The following is a 14,313-nucleotide window of genomic DNA, read 5'->3' on the forward strand; positions in this document are numbered from 1 at the left end:
CATCTACGTTCCTAACCATTCTCAAGCAGCTTCACGTGGGACAAAGAGGCCAGATCAGACACAATGGTGCCCTTTATGATCACTTCCCAATAGAAAATGGCGTGAAGCAGGGCTGTGTACTTGCTCCTACTCTATTCACTATCTTCTTTGGCGTAATGCTGGGTCAAATGAGGCAGCGATTGCACGAAGGCATCTATATCCAGTTTCGTTCTGACGGCAATGTGTTCAATCTTCGACGTCTATTATCCCATACAAAAACAAAGGAGATAGTCATAACGGAGCTTCTCTATGCCGATGATTGCTCCCTGCTAGCTCACAATGAGCATGACCTCCAGAACGCGGTAAACGAATTTGTATACGCTGCCGCCTCTTTTGGTCTATCTATAAACCTCTGGAAAACAGAAGTCATGTTCCAGAAGTCACCCAATGAAACATACTTAGCCCCAAGGATCACCGTAAACGGACAGCCCCTTAATTGCCCTTAATGTGGTAGAACACTTCACATATCTAGGTAGTATAGTGTCAAATGACGCCTTACTTTCAAGGGAAGTTGATAACTGTCCGGTCAGGGCCAGTAGCGCTTTTGGACGCCTTCAGGCGAGAGTTTGGCGGAACAGATCGCTCCACCTGCCTGCAAAAATCAGTGTCTACCAGGCGGTGGTTATCTCAACCCTTCTGTTTGGCTCCGAGACATGGACACTAAACAGGAAACATCTAAGACTTCTTGAGCGCTTCTACCAAAGATGCTAGCGCTCTATCATGGACATACGGTGGCAAGACCGCAATACAAACAGCGATGTCCTTTCGAACGCCGGTATGGACAGTATAGAGGGACTTCTTTTGTTCCGACAGTTACGATGGGTAGGGCACGTATCCGGTATGAGAAACGAACGAATGCCAAAGGCAGTCTTTTTTTGGTGAGCTAAAAGGTCGTCGACGTAACAGAGGCGCTTCAAAGACCAGCTTAGGCGTCAACTTTCCTTGGCTGACATAGAAGAGAGCACCTGGCTGCATGCGGCCTCAGAACGAGACAGCTGGTGGTCACTCACGAAGGCCGCGGGATACACATTTGAGACCGATAGAAAGTCTGCTGCCGAGGACAAACGCAGACGGCGAAAAGAAAATCTAAATCGACCGCATGCGGACAATGGTTATGCTAGCTCTGAGTGTGGCAAAATATGTAGGTCACAGCTGGGACTGCGCAGCCACGGGAAATACTGCATTCCTTATAATCTTCGGACTCAAAGACTATAGCCTTATTATTATGATTGTATGAATGTTATGATTGTAAATATATATATATATAAAATGATATATATGATTCTCTAAATCAAAATTTTCTCGAAATCCTTTTAAGAAAAAATCTTTTTTTTTAAATTTAGTTTTATCGTCTCGTGTAGACGAAAATTTTGTACGGAACTTCGACCATTTGTAATAAATGATTTCATTGGTTGAAATTAAATCTGGGGCAAATTCGAACTTAGGTTGAACCCAATCTTCATTTAACCTAGATCTAGTCTATGAAAATTTCACAAAATGTCTTTACCAGGAAAAAATAAACCAGAAACAAAGGAAAAAAATCAGAATATAAATGTGGCCGTTAGATGTCGGTAAGTAGAATATATACATTTATTTGAGTTATATTCATTTACTCAATTACTGCCTAAGTCTAAGTCAGACTAGTCACGACAGTCACAATGAGTCACTAGGCTAGTAGGTGACTAGATCTAGATTTTAGATCTAGATTTATTGATTCCAACTCTTACTCTAACTCTATGCTATTCGGACACCTATAGACTATAGTGACTATAGGCCCAAATTTGAAAATTTGACTTTGACAGTGCATTATTTGACAATGGTTCGACATAGAAAAGAAAATGAAGTATCAAAATCTTCTTTAGTTAAAGGAGAATAAGGATGACTACTTATATTTGTACCCCTTTGGCCCTTACCTATATTTGTTATTATATTTAAGGTCAAAGAGGCCTAGAGGCCGTGTGTTTTCATTTAATTCTGACAAATTTGACCCACATTATTTGATTCCGGACACCATTATTTATTTCAGACAGTCTCTATATTCAGGCCTCAATAAACTCAGATTTTAATTCTTTACTAACATTAACTAAATTTTAAGATCCCCAGGCATAACCCCTAGATGTTTTGGAATTATGCATAAATACGAACACAAAAAGTAAAAATATGAACATACTTATTCTACCAAAATTATGTCACTGGGATAGTGACTTCTATACCGACTTTTAGACTTATTTGTAAAATGTTTTACATGTTTCGGATGTTCCTTCAGAGTTGAAGATAGTTTACTTCCTAGTCCAAACCTCCCGCAGGACGACGGGGGATGGGAGCGGGCAGGATTTGAACCATCGATAAATCCGAACGACAGTCCAGCGCGCAAACCTCACGACCAGGCAGCCATCCGAGGATGTTTGCATGATTAGATGTGTGTTGAATGTTTGTGTTTTTTGTTTATTAATTTAATAAATTTCTAATACAGATGTCAGATGATCTTTTGTAGTATAGTACATGTTATAGGATAGCCATTCTTGCCTAACTGAATCCTCTATATTCTCTCTATATAAATCTAGATCTATCTAGTAGGTCTAGATCTAAGCATTTAACTTCATTCAATGTACCAAGCTCACTCCAAACATTTGCCCATTTATTCTCATTAAAAAAAACAACAACAAACGAATAATTATAATACAAGATCATTTTTATTGATGTCCAAAACTGGCTGTCCGAAATAAATTTTGGTAAGAAAATCATAATTTATTTCGGACACCCTATTAATTTTTTATTTGTATGGAATCAGACAACTTGGCTTATAAATCAAATAAATCAGCTCCAAAAACAGAATAAATATTGCCGGGCTCATTAGTATAGACTTAAGCCAATTAAAAAATATAGTCTTAACACTAGGAAGAGGTAAAGTCATCCGGGTAACATAGGAAAAAACAACAACCTGAGTAACAAATTTGAAATTCGTTTTTCTTACATAAAAAGACAGCTAAATGGTAGGAAATTGGGTCAGAATCATTGGAAAATGGACAAGCTAAATGGTAGGAAATTGGGTCAGAATCATTGCAAAATGGACAAGCACATTATACAGAGCGCTAGTTTTATAATAAATATTAAAATAATTATTTAATGACCACAAAAACAGCGAATGTCTGAATTCATATAATGTCTGAAATAAATAAACTACTATAGATCTATCTAGATCTAGTCTACCTGAGTAGATTTCTAGATAGTAAGATTATATATATGTCAATGTCATTTATGATTATCCAGAATCCAGATCTAGATCTAGATTTCTAGATCTATATTCTAGATCAGTGATTTGAGTGATTCCCAAAGTGGTCTTCTATATAGTGACTTATAATTATAGTCAATATCCCCCAGGCCCAGGGGTCTTCAAGACTTCCAACACACAAGGACAAGGGGTCTATAAAGTTAAAATGCCTTTAAATGGGAATTGAAGGTCTATCGTATGAGATGTGCTCAGAACTCAGGGGTCTACGATAAAGAATCTCAATTGCATGTTGTGACTTTAATTTTGACAATTGGAATTTTTTTCATCCATGCATTTATGTACAGGTTAGCTGGTTAGGAAATCCTTAAAATATTATCCTGCTTATTAAATGAAAAATTGTTTTATAATTATTTAATTTAATAACTATATCTAAATAGTGTAGTTTTGTCTATTTATGACTTTAACAAAAAGAAATGTAGAAATGTTAAGTATTTGAAATTGAACTTCATTACTTCCTTATCAAACACAAGCCTTTTTTTTATGATGCTATGAAACCAATTAAGCTGGAGGATCATTTGAGATGATGCCACCCTGATAAAAAGATAAAAGTTTGCAAATCTTTCAAACACTCAAAGATAAAGTTCAGAATACACTCAAAATCTCTCATTGACCTGACATTGAGAAGTTGATGATTATAACCTCACACTATTGATTTTTACCAACCGTTGAAGAAATTGTAAAAACTCTTACACAAACTTATATGATTATAAGAATTTCATGTTTGGGTTTTGTGGCCAGTGTATTGTTTTGGGCCTCTTGATGAAGAATGCAATTTTGAAGACATGGTCCGCATTCTCTGGTGACACTCCAGATGGGAAAATTTCAATGGTCCCAATTTTTAGCTTCCGGAACATATGTTTTCTCATTATAATGTGTAAGGTTCTGATATGAACATTTATAGGTGGTCCTATTGGGATAGTTTATAATAGGTTTCATCTTCCTTGTATATCGAATAAGAGCTTGTCCATTTCTCGTTTTTACAATTTACTATTAGTGTCTTCATTTCTTCTGGATAGAGTGCGATGTTCACGAGTGTATTTGTTTTCTTACATTGTGGCAAGTGTGTCAGTCTTCTATTTCCTTCTATTTCAACATTGGAGAATAGTGATCTTGCTGTTGAGCTTTACAAGGTCACACAATATGTTTTGTACAAAATCATTTGGATGCTCCTTCAGATTATGTGGATAATTACATCCTATCCCAAATCTCCTGACGGGAGATGCAAGCAGGCAACCATCCATGCAAACTCTGACCCATTGGTTGTTATGGCAATGGATTTGTAGAAGAGTTCACTAAATTCTTGAGCTCTGCGAGAGGCTAAGTGCGCTTGAACTTGGCTTGTCTTGGCTACCTAGAAGGGGGCTCGAGGTTTGACACCCGACTCGGGCAGAGTTGCGTTTACTGTACTGAGCGCCTAAAGGCAGCACGGAAAACCAACTCCTAGGTACACCCCCCCCCCCCAAAACTGGTCCACAAATGAGATTGGACCAAAGCGCTCTGAGCATGCTATAAGCATGAAAGTAGCGCTATATAAAAGCTATAATAATAATAATAGTCAAATATTTCATTCTTATGTAAGTCTTTGCAAACGACATATTTCTGCAAACAATATATTTCTGCAAACAACATATTTCTCTATACAGCTGGCTGAGTCAACCTTGTCTGGTAATGATGTATTTTTTTATTCAAATTATTTTGGTTCAAGAAATCCATGACTAACTGCTCAAACAATATATTTCTGCAAACAACATATTTCTCTATACAGCTGGCTGAGTCAACCTTGTCTGGTAATGATGTATTTTTTTATTCAAATTATTTTGGTTCAAGAAATCCATGACAAACTGCTCTTTGTGAAAACTTTTACTGTGATATTTTAGGCACATTAATCTTTAATGTTTTGAAGAACTACTTCATAAAACAACAAATCTGTATATATATATGAAAAATAATCTTCGTACCAACAGATGGTGATCTTGCAAGCCTTTAATAAAAACAAATGTTTCCAATGTGTTTAGTGATTGTGTGCTGTATGTGTTAACTATTAAATAATGGGTTTAAATTTGAATTTTGTTAATAAATTTATTTAAAAAAAATACATTCAACTTAAAATGTAGTTTTTAATTATTTTTTCACTCCTCGTGTCACTGGTTAGATATTATTTTAAACAAAATGTGTAATTTTCATAAATTCAATATAACTTAAGCAGGGGGTCTACAGAAAACTAGAAAACATGTCAAGGGGTCTACAAGACAAAAAAGTTTGGGAACCACTGTTCTAGATCTAAGTAATTCTAAAGTGAGTCAGATCTAGATTCTAGATCTAGACTAGTCCTCTAAGCTCTATAAAGTCTATGATTAGTGGTTAGTTACATTAGTAGTTCTTAAAAGATTCTAAAGATTATCATTATTGGATCTATTATTATTTATATTAGATTTATATATATATGTGGTGGGTTTGGCACAGAACAAACTAAATGACATGACGAAGGCAACTCGTTGGACGATTCCAAACTGTTTATTATACATTAAAGACCTGCCAAAGGCAAACATAAAACATAATTACAAATGAACATAAACTAAACATAATTAATAGGCCTAAATACTAGATCTAACGAAAAAACAAAAAGAAAATCTTATGGTGTGAACAAATCATCTCTTTTACAAACACAAGAGAGATATGGAACACCACCAAACATTATAAAAATAAATGACAACGTAGTTCTCTAAAAATAAATCGAGTTGTTCTACATAAAACTAATATACATTGTTTGAAGAGTTTCGCTCTTTCCTTTCCTTACAAAAACTATAATTAAATATAACAAATCTATACACTCACAAATATACTGTTTCTTAAAAGCCAGTATCTAAACACTTGATGTAAAAATACATTTACAAGATGGACAGTGAACATTCTATATAGAATACTAAATAAAATTACAATCTAATATAAATAAGTAAAATGTGATTACCTGCAGCCATCCATAAACACATGGTGTAGAACCAGGCACAAACAGGGAGTGGAGACGACGTAGGTCCAGTAACGTACGGACACTACAGCGACAAGAGATGCCTGTCAAATAGACAGTGCCCACGTTGGTCTGCCTTGTTATGCGCGGACACAAGGTGCCATGTAGGGGGAAAGGTCACGTGGATATCGGGGTGGCCGGTGTTTTCTGAAAAGGTATCCACTCCACTACATATATATATATATATATATTTATATATATATTGTGATGTTGCTTATTCAGGCTGTCTTGAAGTCAACCAATTACTCTGCAATCGTTTGGGTGTAATTGTTCGGGTGTATTACGTGTTGTTGACCAACAAGTCAAACAAGAATAAAACAACACCGGTTGTAACAAGTGAAGAGATGTAGTCGACTCTGATGAACTATTGTATATAGGTTTATTCTGATAAAAGGCCACAGTAGAAGTCTCTGTCACTAAACACGTCGTTACCCTGGAGTGTTCTAACGCTAACTGATTTTTCGGTCTCTAACCCAACATATCCCAAACGTCACTAGTCCCGTTCAATATGCGTCATCTATGGTGCGTCGCTAAATAACTAACCTATATAAATAAGGTGTCTAACAGATTCCTCCCCCCCTTGAAAAAAAAATATGTCAATATTTTTCCACTACTGTCAAGTCTTACAAGGGCATTTTCAATTTAAGGGGAAGACCACAAACATAAAATCTTGATCTCTTCATCTTGACATCTTCATCTTGACAGTTCCTCATATTCATGTCAATGTTCATAACAGTTCATAACATTCCAGAATCATCATGGAGGAAAATGTGGCATCTTATGAGCATGTCCTACACATCTCAAATGTTCTTTACTGGTAGTAATCTGATAAAATACAATATTTCAAAAAAACAATTATAAACTTTATTTACACATTCAATAAATTTTTTCTTACCACCCTTTTATACGCTTTTGTCCATTTTTCTTTTATACTCACCCTTTTCCATAGAACTAACTTTCGTCAATGATATATGAAATGATTCACACAAAAAAAAAATATCCATACTTACTTTCAAATGCTTAACATCAAATTTACTTATCTCCCTTTTCCATAACATATAAATGGTGTCAATATATTAATATATATTACATACTCAATATAATCATAGTTTATTTACAAAATTATTTCACTTCAATGTCATTCTAGACAATAGATCAGCTACAATATTCACAGATCCACTAATAGCTTTCACTTCAAATTTATATTCCTGTAGTGCTAAGAACCATCTATAAACACGACTGTTTTTCATGCTCTTTTGCTGTATATACTGAATAGGTTTATGATCAGTTAATAATATGAATTTCCTTCCTATTAAATAGCTCTCTAGCTTAGTAATTACCCATATTACAGCTAAGGCTTCTCTTTCAATGACACTATATTTTTTTTCTGCCTCTGACAATTTTCTACTTACATATAATATAGGATGTAAGTTATCATAGTTCTGCATTAAACAACCACCAATAGCATTACCAGATGCATCAGTTGTGACATAAAATATTTTGTCTTTATCAGGTAGTCTTAATATTAGTTCATGACTAAAAACATCTTTAATTCTGTCAATAGCTTTCACACATTCCTCATTACAGACTACTTTTTGAGGTTTTCCTTTTTTAAGTAAGTCATTTAATGGATTCACTATTTCTGCTAAGTTCTTTATAAACTTTCTGTAATAATTTACTATTCCTAATATGCTTTTAATTTGTCTTTTTGTTGTAGGTATTTCAATATTAAGTACTTTCTTTATGTTATCTTCAATAGGGCTAATCATGTTGTTATTTACTTTATGTCCTAAGAAAATTATTTCTTCCAATCCTATTTCTACTTTTTCTGCTTGAATTGTAAGTCCACTTTCTTTTATTATTTTGAATACTTCTTTTACATCTACCAAATGTTCCTCCCAACTATTATTAAAAATACATATGTCATCCAAATAGCAAATAACATTTTCTTTGTTTCCAATTATCATGTTCATCATTCTATTAAATGTGGCAGGTGCATTTACTAATCCAAAACTCATATAATTCCATTGAAAAATACCATATGGTGTTACAAATGCTGTGTAAGGTTTTGCATTTTCTGTTAAAGGTATTTGCCAATAACCTTTAGTTAAATCCAATTTAGTAAAAAATTTTGCTCCATTTAATTTATGTAAAATATCCTCTATATTTGGCATTGGATATGGGTCAAATTCTGTGATGTTGTTAAGTTTCCTATAATCAATACATAACCTTATATCTCCATTCTTCTTTTTGGCTATCACAATTGGTGAAGCATAAGGAGATGTTGATGGCTCAATTATACCTGATTCTAGTAAATTGTCTATTTCTTTCTTTACTTTGTCTTGTAAATGTAGTGGTATTCTATATGGCTTAAGCTTGATAGGTTTTGGATCTGTTACTTTAATGTCATGTTTAATAATATTAGTTTTTCCTGGTATGCTGGAAAAAATTTCTTTGTATTCCTGTATTATTTTAGTTATGTCTTTTGACTTTTCCTTAGTTAGATTATTAAGATTAATCTTTTGCCAAGTTTGATTCTCTTTTGTTTCTATTACAGGTATTTCCTTAATATCATTTTCATTATGATTTTCATTTGTTATTATCATCAAGCATTCTTCTCTTTCTGAAAATTTATTTTCTATTTTCTCCTGAATGTTTTGTATCAACTCATCTTCTCTATCATGATACAGTTTCAAATTATTTATGTGATATGTTTTAATTTTCCCATTTATTTCAATTTGATAATTCACATCACTAATTTGTTTTATCACCTTAAATGGACCTTTCCATTGTTTACCAATTTTATTTTTCAGGTCATTTATTAATATTAATACATTGTTTCCTACTTCTAGTGTTTTCAATTGTCTTTTCTTATTTACATTCTCATGAGCACTTTGTTTGTACTTCTTATTGTTGTTATATGCTTGAGTCCATATTTCTTTCAATTCTGTTGTGATTGTTGTTTCACTGTCATTATTTAATTTATTCTCATTGCCTATTAGATTTTCTTTAAAAACATCTAATTCATCTCTGGGTTTTCTTCCATGTATTATTTCATATGGTGAAAATTGTGTTGCTTCATGGATATTGTTTCTATGAGCAAATAGTACATAGTTAATGTAATGATCCCACTTGTTCTGATTATTCTGAATTATTTTTGTTAGTGATCTTTTTAATGAACCACCATATCGTTCACATAAACCGTTACTCTCCGGGTGGTAAACCGAAGAGTATATGTGCTGTATATTGTATTGTTTAGTCCATTTCTTAAATTGTTCTGACTTAAACTGAGATCCCTGATCACTCAATATAATTTTAGGTATACCATGTCTTGTAATTACTTTTTGAGTTATGGCATTAATGATATTTTCTGTACTTGTATTTGATAATGGGATTGCCTCTGGGTATCTACTAAACATGTCTATTACTGTTAGAATGTATTTGTTATTATTTTCAGTTTGAATTAAAGGACCTATTAAATCAATAGATACTTTCTGAAATGGTGCTGTAGGTTCATCCATTTCTTGAATAGGTGCTTTATTCACTAAGCTTTTGTTAGATCTCTTTTGACATATGTCACATGAGTTTATGTATTTGTTTATTGTTGCTTTCATTTTGGGCCAAAATACTTGTTTTGACAAATTCCTATAACATTTCTTTACTCCCCTATGTGCTGCTAAATTATTATCATGTGTCATGATTAAAACATCTTTCCAATATTTCTGTGGTAAGACAAGTTGTTTTATTTTCTTGTTATCATTACTTGTTTGTCTAAATAATATTTTATTCTCTATACAAAATTTCTCCATTGGATTATTATTGTTTTTATCTGATATTCTTGAATAAATTTTCCCAATAATATTGTCATTCATTTGTTCTAATGCAAATGTGGGTGTTGTTTCTTTTTCACTTTGAGATATTTGTGTTTCAAGATTATTTTGTGTTTCATTTTCTATCTCTCTTTCCTTAACATCTGTATTTTCTATTTGTATTGCATTACTGGTTTCTTTTTCTTTATCATTACTTATTACATTTATTGTATTTTCCTGTTTCTCATCTTGTTTATTCATTGATCTTGTTATTATCATACTTGTTATATTTTGTGTTTCTATGTTTTCATGATTTTGTCTTATGTTTTTGTATTTGTTTTGCCAGTCTTCTAATTCTTTTCTTGAACATTCTTTAATTCCTTTTATGTTTCCTACTAACATATCATATCTCATTTCTGGTATTGCAATGCCATCACAATAACCAGTGAAAAATGGAGTTTCAATGTATACCCTTATAGCTTTAAATTCCCTTACGGTGCCATCTGCTAATTCTACTTTCCTAGTAAACCCTTTATACCAATGAGGTTTGACAAATTTAGTTTTTACTGCTAAAGTGTTACAACCTGAATCCCTGATTAATTCCACCGGAATTCTATCTACAAACCCTGGGTACACTGCAAAATTGTTCCTATTTCCTTCCATGAAATATACCCTATCTGTACCTTTATTTTTGTATTCCCTACTGTAACTCCTATTTCTATAATTTCCCCTGTCTTTCCTATCTCTACTCCTATATCTATTGTTATTTTGTTCAGTGTATCTATTTCTACTTCCAGACCTACTATTCCCTCTTCTACAGTTAGCTGCTATATGACCTTTTCCTTGACATTTAAAACAGGTTATTTCACTATATTTTCTATTTCCACTATTTGATCTGTTTCTATTTCTACTTCTATCAACATTTTCTTTGGTGTATCCTATTAAATCTACTTTGCTCTTATCCCTATCAGAAAATGGTTTATTTGGATAGGCATTTTTGTATACTCTCATTATCTCTGTTATTTCATCTATAGTTTTTGGATTTCTTTCTCTAATAAAAGATTGTAATTGAGGATCACATTTATTTACAAAGTTGTCCACTAGAATAAAATTTTTTAATCCCTCATAAGAGTTATTCACTTTTTCTAATTTTACCCACTTATTGAAAAAATCCTTTTCCATATTGATGGTAGTTTGGGGTTCTATTTCTAATGATGGTATATTGTCAAAATATTTCTTTCTAAAAGTTGTAGCATTATGACCATAGGCATTCAATAACTCTCTTTTTAAAACCTGATAGCTATCATCAATATGATGGTCATGATTTTGGCATATTGTTAGAGCTTGACCATGAACAAAGTCTATCAGTATTTCAGACCACTCTTCTTCAGGCATATTAAATGTAGACATTTTTGCCTCATATCTTTTCAGAAAATCACCAATGTCATCCTTCTGTTCATCAAAACTTTGTATCTTTCTCTTTAGCCATGTCTGTGAATTAGGGTTGTCTCTTTGTGTGGTATTATTTGAGTTATTTGTGTTATTTCCTTGTTCAATTTGAGCTCTGGCTTGTGCTGCATCCAATCTCATCTTCTCCATTTTAGCTTCATGTTCTCTAATTTTTTCTCTCTCTTTGTCTTGCCTTTCTTGCTCATATTCTTCCTTTCTGATCCTTTCTTGTCTTTCTATCTCTTGTCTTTTTTCTTCTTTCTGTCTCTCTATTTCTTGTTTTTGACGTTCTGTTTCTTCCCTCACAACTTGCTGTACATATGCTGCTAAGTCCTTTCCTTTTAACTCCATGGCCTTTCCATCCTGCATAGCTGTTTCCTTAACCTCCTTAAGGTCCACATATGATGATGTAGCCATTGTATTTTATATTTTATATATATTTACTTAGCCTATATTAGTTATGGCTATACTTTAAACTTATTTTATATTTAAGTTTTTCCACACTTTTATACAAATTTTAAATGTTATGTCTCTATCTATAGATTTAGTAAATGTATAAATCTAGTCTGAGTTATTATGGTTATATTCAAATCTGTATATTAGGTCTAGTATCACACAAATTTAAATCTAGTATATTATAGTATGTATAATAATACTATTTAGATCTATAGTTATCAAGAGCACTATGACTATTAGATCTAGTATGAATAACTATGATCAATTTTAAAATCTGATGTGACTGAAATGTCTAGAGTACTCAGTAGACTCTAAGACTGTCTAGAGTAGATAAGATAGATCTAGATCCAGAAATTATGGTTCTATTTAACCATGCGAAATAAATATGTGTATACAGTGTCAAATATATCTTCAACAAGATATATATATCTAGAATGTACTACCTTCATTCATCTTTCAATTAATAATATTCTCAAATTAGAGTCTAGATGATTTAATTGTACCAAAGAGATGTACAACAATTTGCAGATCTAAATTTAGCCAGACGACAGTGTTTGACTACATAGCCAGTTTCGGCATTATTCTCATGGCAAAATCATATTTGATTTTAACCGCTCAAACTAAAATTATTTTAGTCTGATTCACAGTAAAAGAATCCTACCCGTACTTTCTATCATTAAGTGAAAAAAAAAATACAGATCTAATTAAATTAATAAAAATAAATAATTTAAAATAATATAAACAAATGAAATAATTAAAATGAGACTATCGCTATGGGTTGGGATGTGACAATATGGCACACAATGATAACGTCACGAAGTAACCAGGCAACAACGGATATGACGTTTACACAAACAAAACAAATTACAACTCTAAACGTATAATATAGCTTTTCATCTAAATTACGTCTTCTACCCCGACGGGTTTTAAGGCGCACCACCTGATTTTACTCAGGCTAACGTACCAAATTTAGACAAAATCTATTTCTAAGGGCAATCTAAACATATACTAATAAGAAAAATGGCACTTAGCTTTTGATAAGAAAGATCCCTTTGTTCGGACTCCCGAATATGCTAGATCACAACAAATTCCACTGCCTCTCTTCTAGTTCCGACTCTGTTCTCCGGTGCTACCAGTATCCCACGTAATGCCACAGATGTCCTGATATGCCACAGCAAAATGTTTCAGTTTCTTCGACGACTGTTAATGACCGTATGTGTAGTTCCGACGACCTTGTGTACACAGTTACTGACGAATAGGTTAACGGTTCCTCTGGCGATGACTTGACTTGTGTAGACGACTACCGACAAATAACAGTCTCTTGACGGCAACTTGATCTGGACGACTGACGAATAACGAATTTCTTGACGATGACTTGATCTGGGCTGACGAATAACGGCTTTCTTGACGATGACTTGATCTGGGCTGACGAATAACTACTTTCTTGACGATGACTCGATCTGGGCTGACGAATAACGGTTCTCTAAGAATAGTTCACTGCTTCTGCTGCTACTCTGGTAGTACGACGAAGTTTGCTGTTGTACGTTGCTTCACTAGACCAAACTGTCCAATGTAGACTAGGTGAAACCAAGGTCACCTCCGACGACGTTCCGTTAGACGATTAACGGTTTTCTACGAAATTAAGTGGATGTAGCTGTTTCCACAACTTCAATATCAACAAGTCTAGATATCGTCTAGACCAACGAATACTAGATAAATCAATGTCCAGTAATGATACATACAACTTTACTAACCTTCCAAAGGTTAAACACAGTGACCGTTATAAACGTGGCAAGCAACCGGTTCAATGAGCAAACTGCTCCACAAGAATCTCTCCAAGGGTAAGACGACAGAGCGATTTCGATTTAGTTAGCTACCAAACTTGTAGTACTCACAATACTTCTGACAGCGGGCAAACTGTCCTTCTCGAAACTGACGAGGTAAAACTTGATACTCGATGTGGCTCCTATGACGAAGAAAAAATATGTCCAACAGGTTCACTAACGATCTCTCACCCGTTATGAATGAACGGTTTCTCTGGTTGTAGGTCGATTCAGCATATGAAGATCAGGCTTTGATAATATACTGGTTAAGTAGACCAGACGTTACGATGATTACTGTCCTGACGAAGGTCACCCTGAGTTAACGGCTCGTTGAACGTACGATCAAGAAAATGTAGATCTAGAACAAAGTCACTCTGCGATACTGCTGTGTTCAGCCGTATTCCGATGAAATCTTATATC

The 14,313-nt window shown here is 33.6% G+C and overlaps 1 protein-coding gene and 1 long non-coding RNA gene across 2 annotated transcripts in view; one reads left to right on the plus strand and one right to left on the minus strand.

Moving 5' to 3' along the window:
• The first annotated feature begins 1,462 nt into the window (after positions 1–1,462).
• LOC106078401 (kinesin-like protein KIF11-B) overlaps positions 1,463–14,313 on the plus strand; it is a 35,512-nt gene continuing 22,661 nt past the window's right edge. Inside the window, exon 1 of the mRNA XM_056029689.1 lies at positions 1,463–1,610. Within this exon, the coding sequence (XP_055885664.1) occupies positions 1,537–1,610 (74 nt within the window). The 5' untranslated portion in view covers positions 1,463–1,536. The remainder of the gene's footprint in view (positions 1,611–14,313) is intronic.
• LOC129926354 (uncharacterized) lies at positions 6,719–13,756 on the minus strand. The gene is made up of 2 exons (XR_008777962.1): positions 12,514–13,756; positions 6,719–7,181 (listed from the first exon to the last, which is right to left on the minus strand). It is a non-coding gene; the product is annotated as an uncharacterized LOC129926354 (long non-coding RNA).

The sequence above is a fragment of the Biomphalaria glabrata genome, chromosome 1 (assembly GCF_947242115.1).
Source record: "Biomphalaria glabrata chromosome 1, xgBioGlab47.1, whole genome shotgun sequence".
Taxonomy (NCBI): domain Eukaryota; kingdom Metazoa; phylum Mollusca; class Gastropoda; family Planorbidae; genus Biomphalaria; species Biomphalaria glabrata.